Source organism: Danio rerio, chromosome 3 (genome assembly GCF_049306965.1).
Source record: "Danio rerio strain Tuebingen ecotype United States chromosome 3, GRCz12tu, whole genome shotgun sequence".
Taxonomy (NCBI): domain Eukaryota; kingdom Metazoa; phylum Chordata; class Actinopteri; order Cypriniformes; family Danionidae; genus Danio; species Danio rerio.
The window spans coordinates 16,429,120-16,449,805 of record NC_133178.1 but is presented as its reverse complement, the minus strand read 5'-3'; the positions used below and the strand labels follow the sequence as shown (position 1 = coordinate 16,449,805).

The 20,686-nt window shown below is 36.8% G+C and overlaps 1 protein-coding gene across 1 annotated transcript in view; it reads right to left on the bottom strand.

Annotated features, from left to right (window-relative positions):
- Positions 1 to 3,374: 3,374 nt before the first annotated feature.
- The window catches only part of dhx58 (DEXH (Asp-Glu-X-His) box polypeptide 58), an 86,515-nt gene continuing 69,203 nt past the window's right edge, over positions 3,375 to 20,686 (bottom strand). The window contains exon 14 of the mRNA XM_073934878.1: positions 3,375 to 3,464. Within this exon, the coding sequence (XP_073790979.1) occupies positions 3,413 to 3,464 (52 nt within the window). The 3' untranslated portion in view covers positions 3,375 to 3,412. The remainder of the gene's footprint in view (positions 3,465 to 20,686) is intronic.

Sequence of the window (20,686 nt, the reverse complement as noted above, 5' to 3'; positions counted from 1 at the left end):
AAAAAGCCCATCTCCTTAAATGTTGGTTAGAATTACGCATTTTTTAATAAAGAAGGTTGTGATCAGTGTATACAGTAATAGGATAGGATGAAGATCCAATCATCAAATTCAAAACTCTAGCAGCCCAGGTGACAGAAACATTAAACCTATTGCCTTCCTGAGCACTGGCAGATTCCAAAGTGATGCAAATGATAAAGGCAGGGTCTCAAAAACTGTGCCCTCATCTCTGGGTGATACTTTCAAGCTGGTCAGGACAGGTAAAATCTCAGGATCTATTCAGGACCCTAAAACAAGAATTTCAACTTAAATTAGTTACGCTCGTTTTCTATACACTGCCACTCCAAAAATATAATAGACAGGATGACTCTGTCTCAAATCAGACTTGTTTTCAGACTTGTGTTAGACTTGCAGACTGGTTCAACTTCTTGAAGGTGCTGTTTGACTGCAGCACATCCAACACATCTCAATAAAGAATTCAGCTTGTAACGAGTCTCCTGAACTGGGTTCTCATTTTTCCAACACTATGGGTAAATTGTGTGCAAAAAGAAAGCTTGTCCACCCATTCAACATTGTGTTTCAGTTGGAAGCACATCAGCATACTGAAATAAAGGTCACAGCAACTTATTGTTTACATATACTTTAAATAAAGGTTTTAAGCTACTAGTAAAAATTGTATTTTAATTGGAAAAGAGAGTTAATAGATGTTTATAACATAATTAACATAACAATTAGGTTCAGATGTGCATGTTCCTTGCATTAGTTTAAATTAAGTCTGATTTTATTTGTCACTTTTGCTTTAAAATGTAAAGCACTTGATAGTTTTTTTTTAACATATATTGAGAACAAATAGCATTAAAAGATTTTGAAAAACAACATTTTGCTGGTCATTTACCGCTACCGTCAGACAGCATTTTGTGCCATTTAAATGAAGCAGCGTCAAAGCTAAAGTGATCATTTTCTCTTTTTTTCCCCAAATATAATCAACCCAAGCAAATGTTATTCACCAAAATGTTTGACACACACACATACTGTCCCACTAGTACATTGATTGAAAGACTGGCGCAAAGTGAAAATAAAGTGGCATTTTTGAAATGACAGAAAAACACATACCATGGTGAATACTACACAACACAAACAAATTAAATAAAACATAAACAGCTCCCGATTACAATCAACATGCAAATCAGCCAGCATAGTATCAGTAACATACTTTTATTTTTTGGAAATTGCATGGCTTCGCTTTGCATTACTATACTGTACCTGTTAAAGTTGCAGTAGGTGATTGTCATCAGAAACATTTGTTGTTGTGCTGGTTGAAAGTCTCTTCACAGTCCAATAGTAATGATTACAGTAAATTATCTAAATGTGTTTATATGTATTTTTATATTCTGGGTAAAGCATAAAACTAAAAAATTATCCAATTAAATCATCCAATTAAATAGAGTCGGACCGTCATCTCCCTTAATTCCGATAGGCAGGTCAGACTGTCTGTCAGCAAATGTAGATTCCTACTTCTGCGCATCTGTTCACGCAGATCCGCCATTAGCGCGTGCCCGTCTGCATCACAAATGCATGCGCGCGAGCGAGCGAGCTGCGGGCCACTCGCAGATGCTGAGTTGGAGCCGGAGGCGCTGAAGGACAGCCGAGCTCGGGCCGATTACTGTAAAGACAGGCGCGGGTATAATTGGCCCTTAAAGCGGCCGCGCGGTCACGAGACGGACCGGGAGAAATCAAATGCTGCATAGAAACTTTTGAAAATCCTGAATCAGTATTGGAGTTACTTTAGCACTCTGGAGGAAGGACGACACCATGGCTGAAGAATTACTGTTAGACAGGTAATGTTCTGTTTTGAAACTATTTTAGTCAGGCTAAGCTTATGTTAGAGTGTGTTGTGTTATGAATGACTTATATGCACAGACGTGTTGTTCAGCCACTGAAATCTCCCGGTGAAAGATTGAAGTGATTATTTTCAGTTTCATAAGGTTCTTTGACAGCATCTATAATGTAGATTTAACGTTATATTTAGTTTAACAACAAAACACCAGTAAATAGCGCTATTCCGCCTAACCTGCTTTATTGAGCTGAAGTTGCTTTTATATTCACATTGGGTCATTTTTGAACAATGACAGCCTTCCTATACTGTTTACCGCTAACGTTACTCTGAATATTCGCTCTAAAATAGCATGCAAGTGTGGCAAAGTAATACATGTAATTCCTGCACGGCGCTGGCACTAACTAACTGGCGAATGACATGAACTAGTGGGTTGTCTGTCGGCTGTTGTGACGCGGTCCGCATGCTCGCGATATCAGGGGGTGTGGCTTTGCATCACAGTCCCTCCCCGCCGTCCAAAGATAATATGCTAAGCGGTTAGCATTTTGACAGATCACCTACTGCACCTTTAAGTTTCATGCCAGTAATATGGTTTGCTCTATAATGCAGTGATCTATTGAGTGTGTGTGTGTGTGTGCATTGAAGAGCTGCTGAGCACAGTATAACAGCTGACAAGTCTGGAACACTGACACTGTATTTCAGCATCAGATCTGATGGCAGACACTGAATTAGAAGAGCATTTTTCTAACGTGCTTGAACCGCATCTGACAGAAGTATAACGGCTTTAACACACACCTTTCAAAACCAATGGCGTGGATCCCAAAAACACTCCCTAAGCAACTCAAAACATTATTGACAACCATTTTCTGATCAAGATTAACCAATTGTAAATGCTGTAAACGGAAGTTCACAGAATTCTACCAGAAGACGCTGGTCGCTATGTAGGTCTCCATGCAGCAATGAAGAAAAAGGTCTATAAGTCACACACAAAACAGTCACTGTCTATAGCAGGGGTGGCCAACCCTGTTCCTGGAGAGCCACCTTCCTGCAGATTTCAGTTGCAACCCATATCAAACACACCTGCCTGTAATTATCTTGTGGTGTCCAGGTCCTAATTAATTGGTTCAGGTGTGTTTGATATGGGTAGCAACTGAAATCTGCAGGAAGGTGGCTCTCCAGGAACAGGGTTGGCCACCCCTGGTCTACTGAAACTAAGGGTAAACAGCAAAGCATGCGGCCAGAGACTATTTTCACAAACAGCTCTGACAATCTGCCCTTAGTAGAAATAGCACATCATTTCTATTTACACTTTGTGTGAATACTATGAACTGCTATTTGCACCTAGTGTGAACAACAAGCTATTTGTTTCTATTTATACAGTACTTGATGCAAACAGTATCTACGACTATTTAAGCTACCTTCTAGCAGCTAGGTGAAAACAGGATATTGTGAAATCACACACGCACGCACGCACGGCTGAATGAGAGCGAGTAACATTCAGAGAAAGCATGGAGAGAGATTAGTGTGAATGCAGAACACTCACCCAACATAATCTGAGCTTTAATCAGAGCAGCGCTCGCTCTAAGCCATTACAGAAACACAGAGGTTAGTCTGGAGGCTCATACAGCAGGGCCTGGAGATGGAAAGAAACAACAAAACTACAGCAAATTGGAGAGAGTTCAAGATGCTCTTTGATCATGACACAGCTAAAAATCACCTCTGCTGCAATCATCAGCCTCTGCTTTTCTGTCTCACACACACACACACACACACACACATTTATCAGAAGAGTATTGATGCCATCTGAAAGTGCTTTGACATGCTAATACTGCTGATTTTAAAGTTTATATGAAAGCATCTTAACCAAGGCTCAAGTGTCTTGGATCGATACTCCCAAATGACTCTGTGTGTTTATGTGTGTGTGTAAAAGAAAGTGTGATAAAAATAATCCCAGGCTGATGCAATTGACTAACGCCTATCATTTTTCTCAATCCACAGGGATGCTGGGTATTTGTGGCAGTTTCATTTACTGTGATGCATTCTCTCCATCTATTCCTTCTCTCACACACGTCACGTACACACTACCCTTATCACTGTGGTCTCCAAAGCTCATTCAAAATGAAGGCTTGCCTTTCAGCTCAACATCTGCTTCCCGTTTTTCTGCACAGCGACGTACTGTAGTTTGTTAAAAACCATGTAATGATTGCACTTATTTTTTGCAGAGCCGTAGTGAAGTTGTATTCTAAAACAAAATCACTATCAGTCACAAAAACTATTTTAAATATCAAGTATGAATGATTTAATTTGACAAATAACACATGGTGTGTAATGCAACAACACAAAACACAGATTCATTCGCACCTAATGTCAGCTATATAAGGTAAAACAGATGCAAGATATTAAAAGCACAACATTTATATGGAGCCAGATCAGTCTCAAAAATAATACATTTACAAAATATGATTCATACATCCACAACACAAGAAACATTTACAAATTCCAATTCATAAGTTTAAATCATGATTCGTAAATACACAAAACCAATTCGTAAATTCAAAACAATTCAAAAATACACAAATCCAATTTGTAAGTGTAAAACAACTGGTTATTTTTTCCCAACTGTTTACACACAAAATGTTTTCATGTCACACAATTTCTAAAACCTCTCTCTCAAAATGCAATTCAGCTTTATTTGTATAGCGCTTTTACAATGTAGATTGTGTCAAAGCAACTTCACATAAATGGTCATAGTAACTGGATCAGAGTAGTTCAGTTTTTAGTGTTTAAGTTCAGTTCAGTTTAGCTCAGTTCAGTGTGGTTTGAAATCATTACTGAGAGTCCAAACACTGAAGAGCAAATTCATCGATGCGTAACTCTACAGATCCTGAACCATGCAAGCCAGTGGCGACCGTGGAAAGGGAAAAAAAAACACTTCACCAATAGGAGAGACCAATCACCAATCTCCAAAACCATGAGCTGTTTCTCAGCCTTGAACTCAGTTTTCAATTGTATAAAACACTTTTTTTAAAACGCTACGCACAATTCTCTAAAACGCAAAAATCTAACAGGAACCTACCTTCTTTTCTAAACACAACTAATCAAAATGCTACACATTCACACACACTCCTTAAATGTAAATTCAAAACAATTTGTAAATACACAAATCCAATTCAGAACTTCGAAACACGATTCATAATATACACACAAATGCAATTCATTTGGTGAAAAAATTTATGATTTTTACATGCAAGTTCCCAAATTGTGCTTTGTATTTACAAATTGGATTTTGTAAATGTGAATTGTGCTGTGCATGTATGAATTTTATTTTGTGAATGTATAATTTTTGAGAATGATTTGGCTCCATATTTTTACGATTATTTCATGGAAATATCCAAAAACCACTAGAATAGTGTTACTGCAAAAAATGCTTTTCTTACTTAGATTTTTTGTCTTGTTTCTAGTCCAAATATCTAAAAATTCTTATATAAAGAAGCATTTTCTAGACAAGCAAAACACACTGTCTTGTTTTAAGAAATAATATGCCAAAACTAAGTGAGTTTTTCCTTAAAACATGTTAAATAATCTGCCAATGGGGTAAGCAAAATAATCTTGTTTTTCCTTTTGACATAAGATTATTCTGCTTACCCCATTGGCAGATTATTTAACTTGTTTTAAGGAAAAACTCACTTAATTTTGGCATATTATATCTTAAAACAAGACAGTGTGTTTTGCTTGTCTAGAAAATTCTGCTTGATTTAAGAGTTTTTAGATATTTGGACTAAAAACAAAAAAATCTAAGAAAGAAAAGCATTTTTTTGCAGTGTATTGTGCTGACTTATGTACTTAGATTATCCTAAATATTATGAATACATGTTCAAATTCATAAAAATAAGCAATTTTAGCTCGTGACACAGACAATGTTTAGTGTGTTCATGCTAATGACATCACAAACCCTGGATTTCCAGTTTAATTTTGTGCCTTTCATTGTGCCTATATTTGAGAAACATCAAAGACACTTTAATATGTTGTGTGTTTTATTGGACCAAACAGAGCAGCATTATAAGAAGCCTAAAATGTATACCTGATAAAAACAGATCTGCTTATTTTCCTCATGATTAAGAGCAGAAAAAACAAAGCAGTGGACTGTGGCATAATAAAAGCTCTGCTGCTTTCATGCCGCATCTTGCTCATCTCTCATAATCAATTACTTCAGTGCTTCATTTCTCTTTGACGACTTCCAGCCTTAAGCCAGTTACACTAGAATTTAAGCATGCAAAATTCTGTCGTACTACACTGTGAAAAGGGGCAGGATAAAACAAGATGATTAGACATTTAAAAAAAAGAGAGATTGGTCCATTTTTTAAATTTCTGTCCAGAGAAGAGATGTTTCGATTGGTTTAACGCAATTACGTGATGTGATTTCGCAGGTTAGAGTTCACTAAGCCTGAACTTTATAATGCAGCGAACTGCGAAAGTTGTTGCATGAGGGCTGATGCATTCAAGTGCGTATGAATGGATGTATATGGGGCGAAAAGTGCAGTGTGACCACAGCTTTTCTCTGCTTCATACAACGATGATAAAACATGTTATACTTTAGTTCATAATTTTAACACTCAATCACTGCAACATCAAACATTGTTTGTTGTGAATATGTGCCCTCTAGTGGCGAAAACTACATACAGTACTGTGCCATTAAGGAACAATACCACTTAATTTAATATAAGTAAATAAAAGAAAGAAAACAAATCAGCTTGTAGTACGATGAGGCCATTTGTGTAAATAGTTTTGAAAGGGGAGTTATTTTACTCTAACTTTTATCTGAACTATGAAGTTTACAAAGGATAAATTCGAGAGTAAACCTAAAATGTTTAAAAAAAAAAAAACTTAACACTAAGCCATTCAAGCTACATAGAATTAGGTCACTTTACAATAAGGTTTCATTAGTTAATGTTAGTTTGAGTATTTACAAGCATGAACTAATAATGAACGACACTTGTACAGCATTATAGTTCAACATTCACTAATGCATTAATAATATCTACATTCATGCTTGTTAACATTAGTGAATGCACGATAGTAAATGCATGAACTAACATTAACTAATGAAACCTTATTGTAGTGTTACCTAAAATTATGAAGACGACACTGAATAAAATCCATTTAAAGGGAAGTGCTACTACACCTTAAGCTTTGTTTAAAAAAAATTTTTTTTTAAAGTGAGTATTTTCTCTTACTAAAACTTAACTCAGCTTCAGATGTGAAACCTCTCAAGGATGAAGCCCTTTTCCATCTTTTTTACAGGCACACACAGCTCACCTTGAAACACTTTTATGAGAAGGAGTGGCTGCTTAACACTTCGCTCTTTTTCTGAGAGAAAAAAGCTGCCGGTACTCACACACATAATACCCAAATAAAAACATTCTGCTCCGTGCTAAAAGGCGAACAGTGCCCTCATTTATGTTGGACAAGCTTGAAGGTGCCTGGGAAAAAAAGTGCCAACCTGTTCCTACACACACTCCAACTCTGTTCAGAGTGTTTGTTGGCTTTCTGTGGACCCGCACAAAACCTCTCTGTGGCACTGAGGAGACCAGTGATTCTCAAATGAGTGTGTGTGTGTGTGTGTGTGTGTGTGTGTGTGTGTGTGTATTAGGGATGCGGCAATAAAGTTAGCCTATGGTTCAATACACACCTCTGTACTTTTAGCACGATTTTCGGTTGGTTCTCACACACAAGTTAAGGAGAAAAAAATTAAACCTATTTATTGCAATACCCCTTTATTTTTCTTAAAAGCCAAGAAAAGTATACCTGTTTTTATATAATAATAAAAAAACACTGAAGTCTCACAGCTGCTGGTAGCACATGTACAAACTATGGAACACATAAATTCCTACACTTTGAAAATAAAAAAACATGTGAAGTTAATAAACATAAATTGACCACTTCAAATAAACATATTTGTACTTCAGTAAACAAATAAACCAACTTAATTAAACTTAACAGTACTCCAGTACAGTATCCTACATTCAGAATGTAAAGTGCAATTCCAATTAGGTCAGCTATCTATTCCTGTACTTTGAGGTTCTTCTGTAAAAAGATAAGCCTGTCAACATTCTGGGGATTGTTGTTTTTTTTGGAGGACTATATTACCTTCTCTGCTATCCTGCCTTCAGACAGTGATATTGCTAACACAGGGAGAACATGCAAACTCCACAGTTCACACAGAAATGCCAACTGACCCAACCAAGGATCGAACCAGCTACCTTTTTGCTGTGAGGCAATCGGGCTACTTAATGCGCCAGCATGCAGCCCAGAAGTTTCATCATGGCAAGGATAAAATAAATCAGCTATTGGAAAAGAGTTCTTAAAACTATTATGTTTAGAAATGTGTTGAAAATCGTCTCTCCGCTAAACAGAAATTGGGGAAAATATAAACAGGAGGCTAATTATTCAGGGGAGCTAATAATTCTGACTTCAACTCTATATATTTGGTCACTCAGTACAATAAGGTTTAATTAGTTAATGTATTTACTTACATGAGTTAATTATAATTTTTTTTTTTTTTTTTTTTTTTACAATGGAAATCAAGTATTGACAATCACAGTATTATTAGACAACTCATATTTGAATTTAAACTCAGCTGCTTTTTTCTTGTGAACTACATGTACAAATATTGGACAGAACTAAATATATAACATATATATCAAATACTGTATAAATGAGAGACAGAGAGAGGGAGAGAGAGAGATGCTACACACATACACACACACACACACCTAGATTATTATAACTGAATCATTGTAAATATACTGATTATTAATGACATAAATTAATAATATAATATATGAATGATATGATATAGTGAATAATAATATGATATATTTTATATTATATTAATTATTCATATTTTTGTTTAATTATTTTATGTATATTTCTTTTTTTTTTTTTTACTACTACCAGGGCTTTACATTAACAGTAGATTTCAGCGTTGACGGGTTAAACAGACACCTCCACTAGCCACTTTGGCCAGTTGAAAATCTGCTACAAAGTGTAGTTTTCATAAAAGCAGGGTTCGACAATAAGCATGACCCAATATTCGTGCAAATTTGATTTTAGAATCAAGAAGCAGCACGACTGACAAAAATAACTGTTCACGCGAGCAAAACAGCAAAAAAGAAGGTAAATACCGAACGAGAGGATGATCGCTCGTGCTCATAGGTGATGTGATGCGCGCGATTGTTAAAAAGCACACGCGCTCCTGTTTACTTGCGCAAAGCAACCATGCCTAGAGGAAACGCAACTGGTGCGATCACTTCCCTTTGAAATAGACACGACAAAGACAGATGACCGTTCACCCACAGACAGTCCTGCTGCTTTCAAGAGCTCAAGATAAAAAAACAAACAAACACATATTCTTTTGTAAGCAGTAGCAGTCGCTGCTTTCATTTTATATATTGTATAATATTGTATTGTATAATATTGTTTGAACAAATTATTAACAGGCCCATCTTACCCGTGTGCACGTGAACATCCTTTCATTATCAAACACGGTATGTTTCACCTGCTGTCTTTTGCTAACAGTTATTTTTGTTAATATGGTTTAATTATATATTTTTTTTCAATAACATTGCTTTAATGGGAGATTACTCCCCATTTATGTATAGTTAACTGCTGATCTGAGACTTTTAGCCAGGACAGATTGCTGTGCATATTTTAGATACATGACAATAATTCTTTTTTAAATGTAATGTTTTTTTAAGGAAAAGTTTTTTTAATTAAAAAGTGCACCTATAAAGATATATTTTCCTTGTTTTGACACATAAAAAAATGTGGCTAAGAAATACTTATTTGGTGTGGTTAGAGATAAATTTGGTAAATCCTTCATTTTGAGCCCTGAAAAGTCATGTGAAATAAGAACTGATTGCATTGTGACACAATCCATTTGCTCATGCACACTGAGCAAGCTAATACACAATACACACAAGAAGTTCAGTGAATGAGAAGGCATGTGGACATAACACAACATCTAAATCAAGTCATTTTAGCATGTCAAAGTCAAATTCATGCATATAAAATATGTTTTCCCAACAAGAAAATTGTGGCTAGTGAAAATGGCGAGTGGCTAGTAATGTTGGAAATTTTATTGAATGCTATTTGTCACCATTTGGATAAGAGTGGGGCTTTTGTGCGGCTGTTGTTTGTAGACTTCTCATCTGCTTTCAATTGTTTGCAACCTAATATTTTAGGGGAGAAACTTATCACCCAGTTTAATTTTAGCCATAGTATAGTCTTATGGATTATAAACTTTTTAACATGTAGGAAACAAAGAGTTAGGGTAAATGGGGCACTATCCGACGTCATTAATATTACTACAGGCTCTCCACAAGGCTGCTTACTTTCTCCTGTTCTTTTTATATTATATACAAACAGGGCCGGAGTGGGACTCCTTTTCAGCCCTGGAGTTTCAAGCCTCAGACCGGCCCACCTCAGTTCACGACTGACTATATTAAAATAAGGTCATTTCCAATTCAGTTTCTAATGACACTATCACGTCTTTTTTTGAGAAAACAACTGCTTTAGATCTTCAAATGTTCAACAACCCTAACAGTCTTATATGTCCTAACAATAAAAATGAAAAAAATAAATAAATAAATTACTCAGACGAGGACCGAACCCGGGTCTGCGGGGTCGAAAACTAATGTGCTATCCACAGAACCACAACAGCTGTTCAGTGAATGTTGACCAAGTTATATCATCATTAACCTGCAGACTGCAAATTGTTTAGAAAATAGATAAAAAAAAAAGTAGAGCTGCGGTAAAATAATGAATAAAAAGGCTGTGGTCAAGTAAATAGATAAATAAATTTAAAAAGTGTGACTGCTGAGAGCAACCGATTCTGGAGCTAGAGATTCTGGCCCTCGCGGCCAAAAAACGGACCGGCCCACCAGGGATTTTCCCGGTCCTCCCGATTAGCCAATCCGGGCCTGTATACAAATGACTGTCAGAGTACACAGGAAAATAGGTACTTGGTTAACTATGCAGATGATACAGTGCTTTTATCTTTGCTTTCTCACTCAGACCAGGAATATGGTTCAGTCCTGCATGATTTTATCTCATGGTGTAATAAAACGAGACTAGACCTGAATGTGTCATAAACCAAAGAAATGCATATCAACTTTGGCAAAAAACAAACACCTGCTCTCCAAAGTGTGCTAATCAATGACACACAGGTAGAGGCTGTGGAGGAATATAGGTACCTAGGAACAATTATTAACAACAGGTTGAAATTTGATCAAAATACACATACAATAGTAAATAAGGCTCATCAAAGACTGTTTTTATAACGGAAACTCAACTCCTTTAATGTAGAGAAAGTTATTCTTAAGACCTTTTACAATTCATTTATTGAAAGTATTTTGTCCTTTTCCTTTATTTGTTGGTTCTCTTCACTGTCTATAAAAACAAAAATCGTTTTCAAGGCATCGTTAATTTGTGTTCAAAGATTTTCCCCTGCAAAGTCTTGCATACTATTACGAACAGCAGGAGTTGAGGATGGCACATAAAATATTAGGAGACAAAACACATGCCTTACATAAACATTTTCAGTGGATTCCTCTTTGTCGACTTCTAAGGACAATAAGATGTTCAACAAATCGTTATAAATTTATTTTTGTGCCTGAAGCAATTAGGTTATGTAATACATGTAGTTAATCGATGGACTATAATTTGTTTTTTGTACTTGCTGTTAAGTGTTGATGTTTATTGTGTTAAGTGTCATTTTGTTATACTGTATGTGAAGCACCACCATGTCGAATTCAATTGACCCAAGGGGATTAATAAAGTTTTAAACTAAAAATAAACTATTAGCCACAGTGGCTGGTGGTCAAAAAAGTTAATGTCAAGCCCTGACTACTACTACTATTTATTGTGTTTACTGTGTATTTTATTATATGTGTATGTTCTATTATCTTTAATGTAAACTTTATAAATGCTTTGGCAATACATTTGTAACATTTGACATGCCTATAAAGCAATTATTGAATTAAATTAATATTAGTTTAAACAAGCTGAGAAGAAAAACTAAGTGAAAAAGAAAAATCAAGCATCTAAAAAGATTTCCTAATCCAAAATGGTGGAATCATGTTTGTTTGTGTGTTATTTTTTATAACTTTCAAAACCAGCAGTGTCAAAAAATGAAATAACTAATCAATCACATCAACTTTCGATAAACCACCCCAAGCACCTGTCAGTCCACACTCCACTTTAACACCACCAACCAGAATAGACCCATTATTAGGTCACAATCAACCACCGAGGATTAGAATCACAGTCCTAAATCATCAGAGCTCTAAAAGCAAGAGCTGCGACTAAACTAAACAACAGCGCATGCTTGAGTGTGTATGTTGTTGCTGGACCTCCTGTGGTAGAATCCAAACATTTGTCACAGTTCCTGACACTCATCATACACCTATAATTTGCGCGTGTAGACACGGCGCATATAAATATATACAGCCTGCTTGATTTGTGTCTCCGTATGCATGTGCGTCGTTCTGTACAGTCGGGAAGAGAAAGCAGCGGTAGCCACCGGCTGTCAGGTGATGAGAAATGAGAGAGGTCACAGCGCTGAAACATTAACCCAGCAGACCTCCGAGACCCCGCTGAGCAGAGGCCAGTTCCTGCTGACCGTGGCCCAGAGTCAGGCACTCTACGCTGGGGGACAGAGACAGCATGATGAGGGGGTGCTGGAGGCGCACTTCACAAAAGGGCAGGTTGTGTGCCCTTGGGGCCTAGACAGCTGTCAGACACCATAGCAAACACAGAACTGAAGCACATGAACAAGGACACACACGCTTATACACGGGGGAAAAAAAGAGCAACCGAGGGTTAGAAGAACAGAGCCGCGCTACAGGGAAAGGGGAAGGAGAGTTGACAGGGGTTTGTCTCACTTGACCGCACTGTCTACTGAAGTGATGAAAGCCACCAGGATGGCATTTGGTGTAGATATACACGTGTGCACATGCTTTACTGTGTCCAGAACAGATTCCAGGGACAAACAGTTCATCCGTCCACACTGAATGGGTATGTGCTGTGTGATGTGGAACATTAAAAGGATAGTTCACCCCAACAATTTAAACACGCTTTACTTGTTTCACATCTTTAATAGTTTCTTTTTTCTGTTGAACGCATTGTTTTCAAAGACACAATATACTCAACAATCTTGAAAATAATTCATTTTGCCTTGAACAGAAGAAAGAAACAAATAAATGTTTGGTTCTGATTGGTTTTTAACCATTTATCAGGGGAAAAACTATACATGGCAAAATCATTAACATTAATTACAATATAATCAAAACAATTTCCCAGAGATGGGTTGAGGCTGGAAGGGCATCTACTGCGTAAAAAATGTGCTGGATAAGTTGGCGGTTCATTCCGCTGTGGCGACCCCTGTTTAATAAAGGGACTGAGCCAACAAGACAATGAATGAATGAATAATCAAAACAAATCATATTTCAAAGAAAGCAGAAAACCATCTACTTTCATAATATTTATTTCTCCTACTATGGAAATCGACTTTCTTCAAAATATCTTCTTTTGTGTTCAACAAATGTAAATGTAAATATAATGGGCTATGAATTTACTGTGTGGCATGGAAACATTACAGTTCTATCTATAGCTAAGCTTGAAAGGCTGTTGAAGGGAAAACCGATTCTTACAATCTCTCTATGAGCAATCAGTTCGGGACGAAGCTCTTAAAACATTATCTGACCCCTCGCACAGTTTATTTTGTGAATATGAGATACTGCCTTCCGGTCAACGATACAGGTTGCCTGATGCAGATACAATCATTTTAAGAAATCATTTTTTAATTGTATTGATGATTGAATGTGTGTAGATTTGTGTTTTTGATGTCTGTTTTTTTGTTCAGTGTATGTAAATATGGGCCTAGAGTCCAAAACAAATCTCCCCAATTGGGGAAAATAAAGTGTAAACAAACAAACAAACAAAAAAGTTTGAAACCACTTGATGGAGATTAAATGTAATTTTTGATTGGTTAATTTCACCTCTTGGTTAATTTAATCTGTTATCAGGCGAGGAACCATACATTGCAAAATAATTTAAATTGATAACAATGTGAAGTTTTATAAACTAATTTCAAAAGGAGCACGTGATATGAATGAGCACTGTTGGATTCTCATCCGTAATCAGCAATAATCCAATCAGATTGATCAAATTTACAAAAAATAGACTGATTTTATCCTACTGCCTTATCTTTGTTTTGGAAAAATCCCCCCTTCCACCCCATCTCCTCCTTTTCCTCCCTTTTCTAAGTTGAGCTCTCGAGACCTAACCTGATCTTGGACCCCCTTTATATGCTTATTGACCAGGTGGGAGCCTTGGCCTCAATTATCTCCGAGCTCAGGGTTGTCTCCCAGGACAGTTTTAAATCTTTAAGTTTCCTTTTTCTGTTAAAACATAAGAAGATAATGAAAAAGCTAAAAATGTGTAATCATTTACTTCCATAATATTTGTTTAGCCTACTAATGAGGTGAAATTTCTTCAAAATAACCTATTTTGTGTTCAACAGAAGTAAAAAAAAAAAAAAGATTGTTTAGTTTTTAACCCTTTATCTGGTGAGACTGTATATGGCAACATCACTTACATTGATTACATTATAATGTTTCTTTTTTTCATAAGTTATAAAAATCCTGTAATAAACCCAAATGTATGCCCAATAAAGGGTTAAAAACCTTTATAGAACCTGCTTTGAAATGGTGAATAAAGGGATAGTTAGCCCAAAAAAATGGAAATTGTCATCTTTTACTCTTTTCAAATCTTTATAAGTTTTATGTTTCTGTTGAGCACATAAAACGATTTTTAAAAGGAAGTAAAAAACCTGAAACCACCTTCATAATATTAGTTTCTCCTACAACGGGAACCAAATTTCTTCAAAATATCTTCTTTTGTGTTCAACAGAAGTAGACAAATACATGTTTGGAACCATTGGATGGAGATTAAATGTCATTTTTGATTGGTTAATTTCACCTCTTGATTAATATAATCTTTTATCAGGCAAGTAAATCATACATGGCAACATCATTTACATTGATTACAATATAATATTGATTTTTTTTTATAATTATATTTTTTATTTTTGTAAGTCATAACAGTCCTGTAATAACCCCTAGTATCACTCCAGGGTTTTCCCAATGGGTATGATCCATGAGTGCCCTATAAAGGGTTAAAAACCAATCAGAACCTACTCTGAAATAGTGTATAAAGGGATAGTTCACCCAAAAATAAAAATTGTCACTATTTACTCACCCTCAAGTGGTTCCAAACCATTGAGAGTTTTTTTATTCTATTAAACACAAAAGAAGATATTTTGAAGAAAACTAAAAACCTGTAACCATTGACTTCCATATAAAAAGCAAAAACATTGGAAGTCAATGGTTACAGCTTGAGTTTCTTCAACAAAAGAAACTGAAAAGTTTGAAACAAGTAGGGTGAGTAAAGGATGACACAACGTTAATTTTTGAGTGAATAACTCTGTAATGCTCAGTTTAGTATGCTTTCACTCTGTTGGCTACTGAAGAGGCTGTCACAGAAAATAAAACCATCCCGTTGCAGCTGGTTAGGACGGAAAATATGTACATGGTAGAAGGGTTAATTTTCATTGCTTTTGTTTCATGCCTGGTTAAGACATAGTCGTATTGTATGTCATCTCGTTCAAACAGAGGAGCACAGTGCTTCCAATAAACTGCCTGCTCAAAAGGCTCAGTTTAGCTGGGCAAACAGCTGGGATTCTGATGCTATTTGAAATGTTGTGGTAAAGCAGAGGTAGTATTTGCAAAAATATCCATCATAAAAACATGGTTAAATAAAGAAAAATAACCACAACGTTCATCACTCATAAAGGGAGCATGCCCATTACTGTAAGGGGGCGTTTATACAACAATTTTCAACTTAAAATGGAAAACGTATGCATTTTGCATTTCAAATGTACACATTAATGGCATTTTGGATTTGGGGGAGGCCTGGATATGATTTAAAAATTAGTTTCAAATGACAAATTGTTGAAAATGATACCTTTGCCATCTCTGAAGAAACTACAATTACTGAACTACCTAACTATTGGGTATATGCCAAGCTAGTGTGTTTCCCATACTGATAAACTTCCGGTGTCCTGATGTGAGTTTTTTTGAGTTCCTTTTACAGCATTGATATTGTAATGTAATTCAAATACAATCAGTTAAACAGACTTTGGCATTCATTTAGTTGCTCAAGCGTAAAATGAGACAAAAAGCCGTTTACTCGCACCTGCCCGTCAGAATCGGCAGGCTAGCACAGAAGCTCCATTAAATATACTGGGGTAAAATAAATGCTCATATTATAAAGACATGGCAGGGAAAGTGTAATTTAATGCAGTGCTTCTTTCACAATCTGAGACCCACTTTATATGAGATATCACTCAGCCAGTGGAGATCACCGATTTTGAAAGAAAACAGACCTTAAACGTGCCGATTTTGCATAGGCATACAATTCACCGGAAACTATTAACCCAGGTTACTGGCAAATTAAAAGTCCTATTAGCATGCTTCGGCATATTCCCTATTTGCAAACACAGAATGGTATGTGCGCAGGTGTGTAATGTTTCTTTACAAGTCTACGTCGCCATCTACTTGCCTGGCATGCAAAATTCAAAGTTTGAAAGTAATGCAAAATGCTTTTTTTTCTGTATTCTTGAAGTAGCGCTGGGTGATTAGTTTTATCAGTAAAGCCAATAAACCTCCAGCATGTGCTTTCAGATGGAGAAGCCTTCACTAAACAGAACCATATTTTACTGATAAGCTCCCTACAAAAAATTTGATTTCAAATTCGAAATTGATTTTAAACAGGATGATATTGACCGAGATAATTGTTCTGTGATAAAAACAGCTGTTTGCAGAGCTTTTCAAAATAAAGATGGCTCTGTGTAGTAAATGCTCCATGTGCAAATACCACATTTAAAGTTTTATTAGATGTTAGTATGAGTATTGTATGTTTTTCAGATATCGATAAACTAATGTGCTACAAAACATTGACAAAAGTTGCGTTTAGAACATATAAAGCTGATGTAAATATGTAAACGGCGAAGCAGTGGCACAGTAGGTATGCTGTTGCCTCACAGCAAGAAGGTCGCTGGTTCGATCTTCGGCTCAGTTGGCCTTTCTGTGTGGAGATTGCATGTTCTCCCTGCAGTTTGCGTGGGTTTCCTCAGGGTGCTCCGGTTAACCCCCACAGTCCAAAAGACATGTGGTACAGGTGAATTGGGTAGGCTAAATTGTCCGTAGTGTATGAGTGTGTGTGTGTGTGAGTGAGTGTTTGTGGATGTTTCCCAGAGATGGGTAGCGGCTGGAAGGCCATCCGCTGCGTAAAAACACTCTGGATAAGTTGGCGGTTCATTCCGCTGTGGCAACCCCAGATTAATAAAGGGACTAAGCCGACAAGAAAATGAATGAAATAATGAATGAATAAACATGCAAAGTTTGTAGTTTGTCACTTCTGCCTAAACGGATCAACGGTTTTATTCACGCCATCTCATCCTTCAAATCTTGACCAATCAAATGCTCTCTAGTATCTGACATACCCGCCCCTTTCAAGATGCTTCTCATTTGATGTCTTTGAGCTCAATCAATCTCATTGACAGAGCTGTGATAACAAAACGCTGTTGGCTGTTTTATATAAAGGGGAGGAGCTACACTATGTCCAACCCTCTCCTCGTGTTTCAGTTTCGATTACGTCAAACATCGGATAAAAATGAACATTTCAAAGTTCATGGGCCCTTTAATAACATGCTTTTACCCCAAACTCACTTCATAACTTCAGTCGAGTGTTGGAAATAGTTCCAGCTGCTCTCTCATTGGCTGTAGGTGATTTCCGATGGTATTTTCAATCAGAACACATTTCACATAGCATGCCAAATATCTCACGGATGTCGGCGACTCATTGGCGATTCTCTCAGATCGCGTCTTTGATCGTTCATACTGTGTAATTGTTACTCACGAGAACAAGCACCAATTTGCTTGCGCTTTCTCAAATCTTGTGGTCAAATCAAAATTAGTGCTAAAACCACGCAGTCTGAACTCTTTGGACAAAGAGTCTGCTAAATGACTAATTGTAAACGTAATGAGTAAATAAAACTCCCTCTGCTCCAGTTTTTATTACTTTGTCTTACACTTACAAACTTGCCATTGCATACTAGAAACATTGTTACCTCATAAGATAAATCAATTGCATTGCTCCTAATTGCTCACAGACAAAATCACTTTCCAAATGACCAAACATGCAAGTTAACACAAAGATTGAATTAGTTTTTTTTTGTGATCGTATACCTACATTTGTTTTTGTGAATGATTCATTCTCTCTCTGTCCGTTTCTCACCCCTCAGCTCTCTTTGTCAGCAGCTCGCTCACAGCCATGAAAATAGAATGATTGAAGAGGTAATGAATGATTAAGAGAGAGTGATGAGCTGAGAAGATGACATACAGAGAAAATCCTATATTTAAAAAGCAAAGCATTCTGCCCAACAGTTTACATTCCTCCGCAGCTATTACCCGACAGGTGTCATCACCCTCATGCCCTTCAAAGCTTAGAAACAGATCCACACAACTAAACACACACACACACACACACACACACACACAGAATAGTTATTGCACTAGTTCATCTTTCAGCGCAACATTTGTGTGTGCAATCAGGAATGGAAGCGCATGTGTTAATTCTACCACGAAGACTTTTAACACTAGTTACATCACTCATTGACAGTCAACCAAAGCATACAGCTTCCACTTTAAAGAGCCTTAGAATGCTTTCACATCTGTGGTTCGGTTTATTTACTCCAGACCAAAGACAACAAATTGTACTCTTTTTACACCGTGCTGATTGCTTTGGTCCGAACCAGATGAAAAACAAAACAAAATGCAGTCATGTGACAAAATGCATATCACTCATAGGCCAGATGTTATAGAATGCATTTTCTAAACTGCTATTTGATTGGTCAGAATTATTGTATGGGAAAATGCCAACAAAACTCCCGCAAGTAAACAAACCGGCAGACCAGTTTAGCTTTTTACTATGCAGAGAATACTGCGCTGGCTGATTTTATCTATGCTAATAGTATACTATATAGTTTGTATACATTACTTTAGACAAACTCTACATTTTGAGAATGTAATGCGGCTGCAGCTGGAAAACAATGTTTTAATGCATTGCAAATGGCGAAGGTGCATCACAAGTTACTTCAGGAGGAGGCGGGAATTAATTTAGCTAAACTACCACATATCAGTTTTCCGGAAATATTACCAACAATACATCAGGTAATGCTCTCTCTCTCTCTCTCTCTCTCTCTGTCTGTTGGTAAAGCTGTCAACAAATATTTTTCCTCCACATCCCATAAAATGAAACTGCGCACCAAACTATGGCAGCTGGATAAGTCCAAAAAAGTGCACTACTGTTTACAATTGGGTCTGTTTTAGTTGATCATGTTCTCGCCATACACAAACTGCTCCAGGATTCATTTGAAAGAGTACCAGTACACTTTTTTGGTCCGCTTTTAGTGCGCACTTGATGTTGACTGCTACATTCCACCTGCCCAAACGAACCGCACCAAGAGGAAAAACAAACTCTAGTGCAATTCCCCCGAACTAGATAAGGCAGGTGTGAGAACACCCTTAAACAAACTGCATTCATTCTGCACAAACATTTCTGTTAGGGATGCTCAATACATTAATAGCCATATTGATCTTTAGGCAGATAAATGTTATTTTTGTTATTGTTATCAGTTTGGTAACAAAATTAGGCAGAGAGCTTTAAGCCAATAAGTTCTGCATTTCTGCTGGTTAATCCACTTCACATGCTACATGACACTATTATTTTACCAATATTTTGATTTTGGTTTATGTTTGGTGACTTGATTTATTTAGGCATTTTTTTTAGGTCAGGAGGTAGATTTTATTTATATATATTAAAGTTGGAAATTCATTTGATTCATTTCTTTTTTTATTTACTTAAGAATTCTTTTTTTAAAATAGAAAAGGTTATCTCAGTTCAAAACGCTTCTGAAGATTTTAAAACAAAGTCAGTTATACACTGTATATGTTTGCCTTTTGTTTTAATGCAGAAAAAATGTGGAAAATTTATTCAACTTTTACTAATTATACTATATTTTTTCAGCTTCTAGAATGGCTATTGGCCTCCAAATCTAAAGAGGTATCGGTCAAACATCTCCTATCGGTGCATTATTATTACTGGTAGAATAAAATGCAAGCTAAATATTAATTAATTCCTTTTCCTTTGGCTTAGTCCCTTTACTCATCAGGGGTCACCACAGCGGAATGAACTACCAACTTATCCAGCATATGTTTTACACAGTGGATGCCCTGTCAGCCGCAACCCAGTACTGGGAAACACCCATACACTCACACACACTCATACACTATGGCCAATTTAGTTTATTTAATTCACCTATAGCACATGTCTTTGGACTCTTCGGGGAAACTGGAGCACCAGGAGGTGGAGAACATGCAAACTCCACACAGAAATGCAAACTGATGCAGCCAAGACTCGAACCAGTGACCTTCTTGCTGTAAGGCAGGGGTGTCCAAACTCGGTCCTGGAGGGCCGGTGTCCTGCATAGTTTAGCTCCAACTTGCTTCAACACACCTGCCTGGAAGTTTCTAGTATACCTAAAAAAAACTTGTTCAGGTGGTTCAGGTGTGCTTAATTAGAGTTGGAACTTAAACATGCTGGACATCGGCCCTCCAGGACCGAATTTGGACACCCCTGCTGTAAGGCAACAGCGGAATCCACTGTGCCACC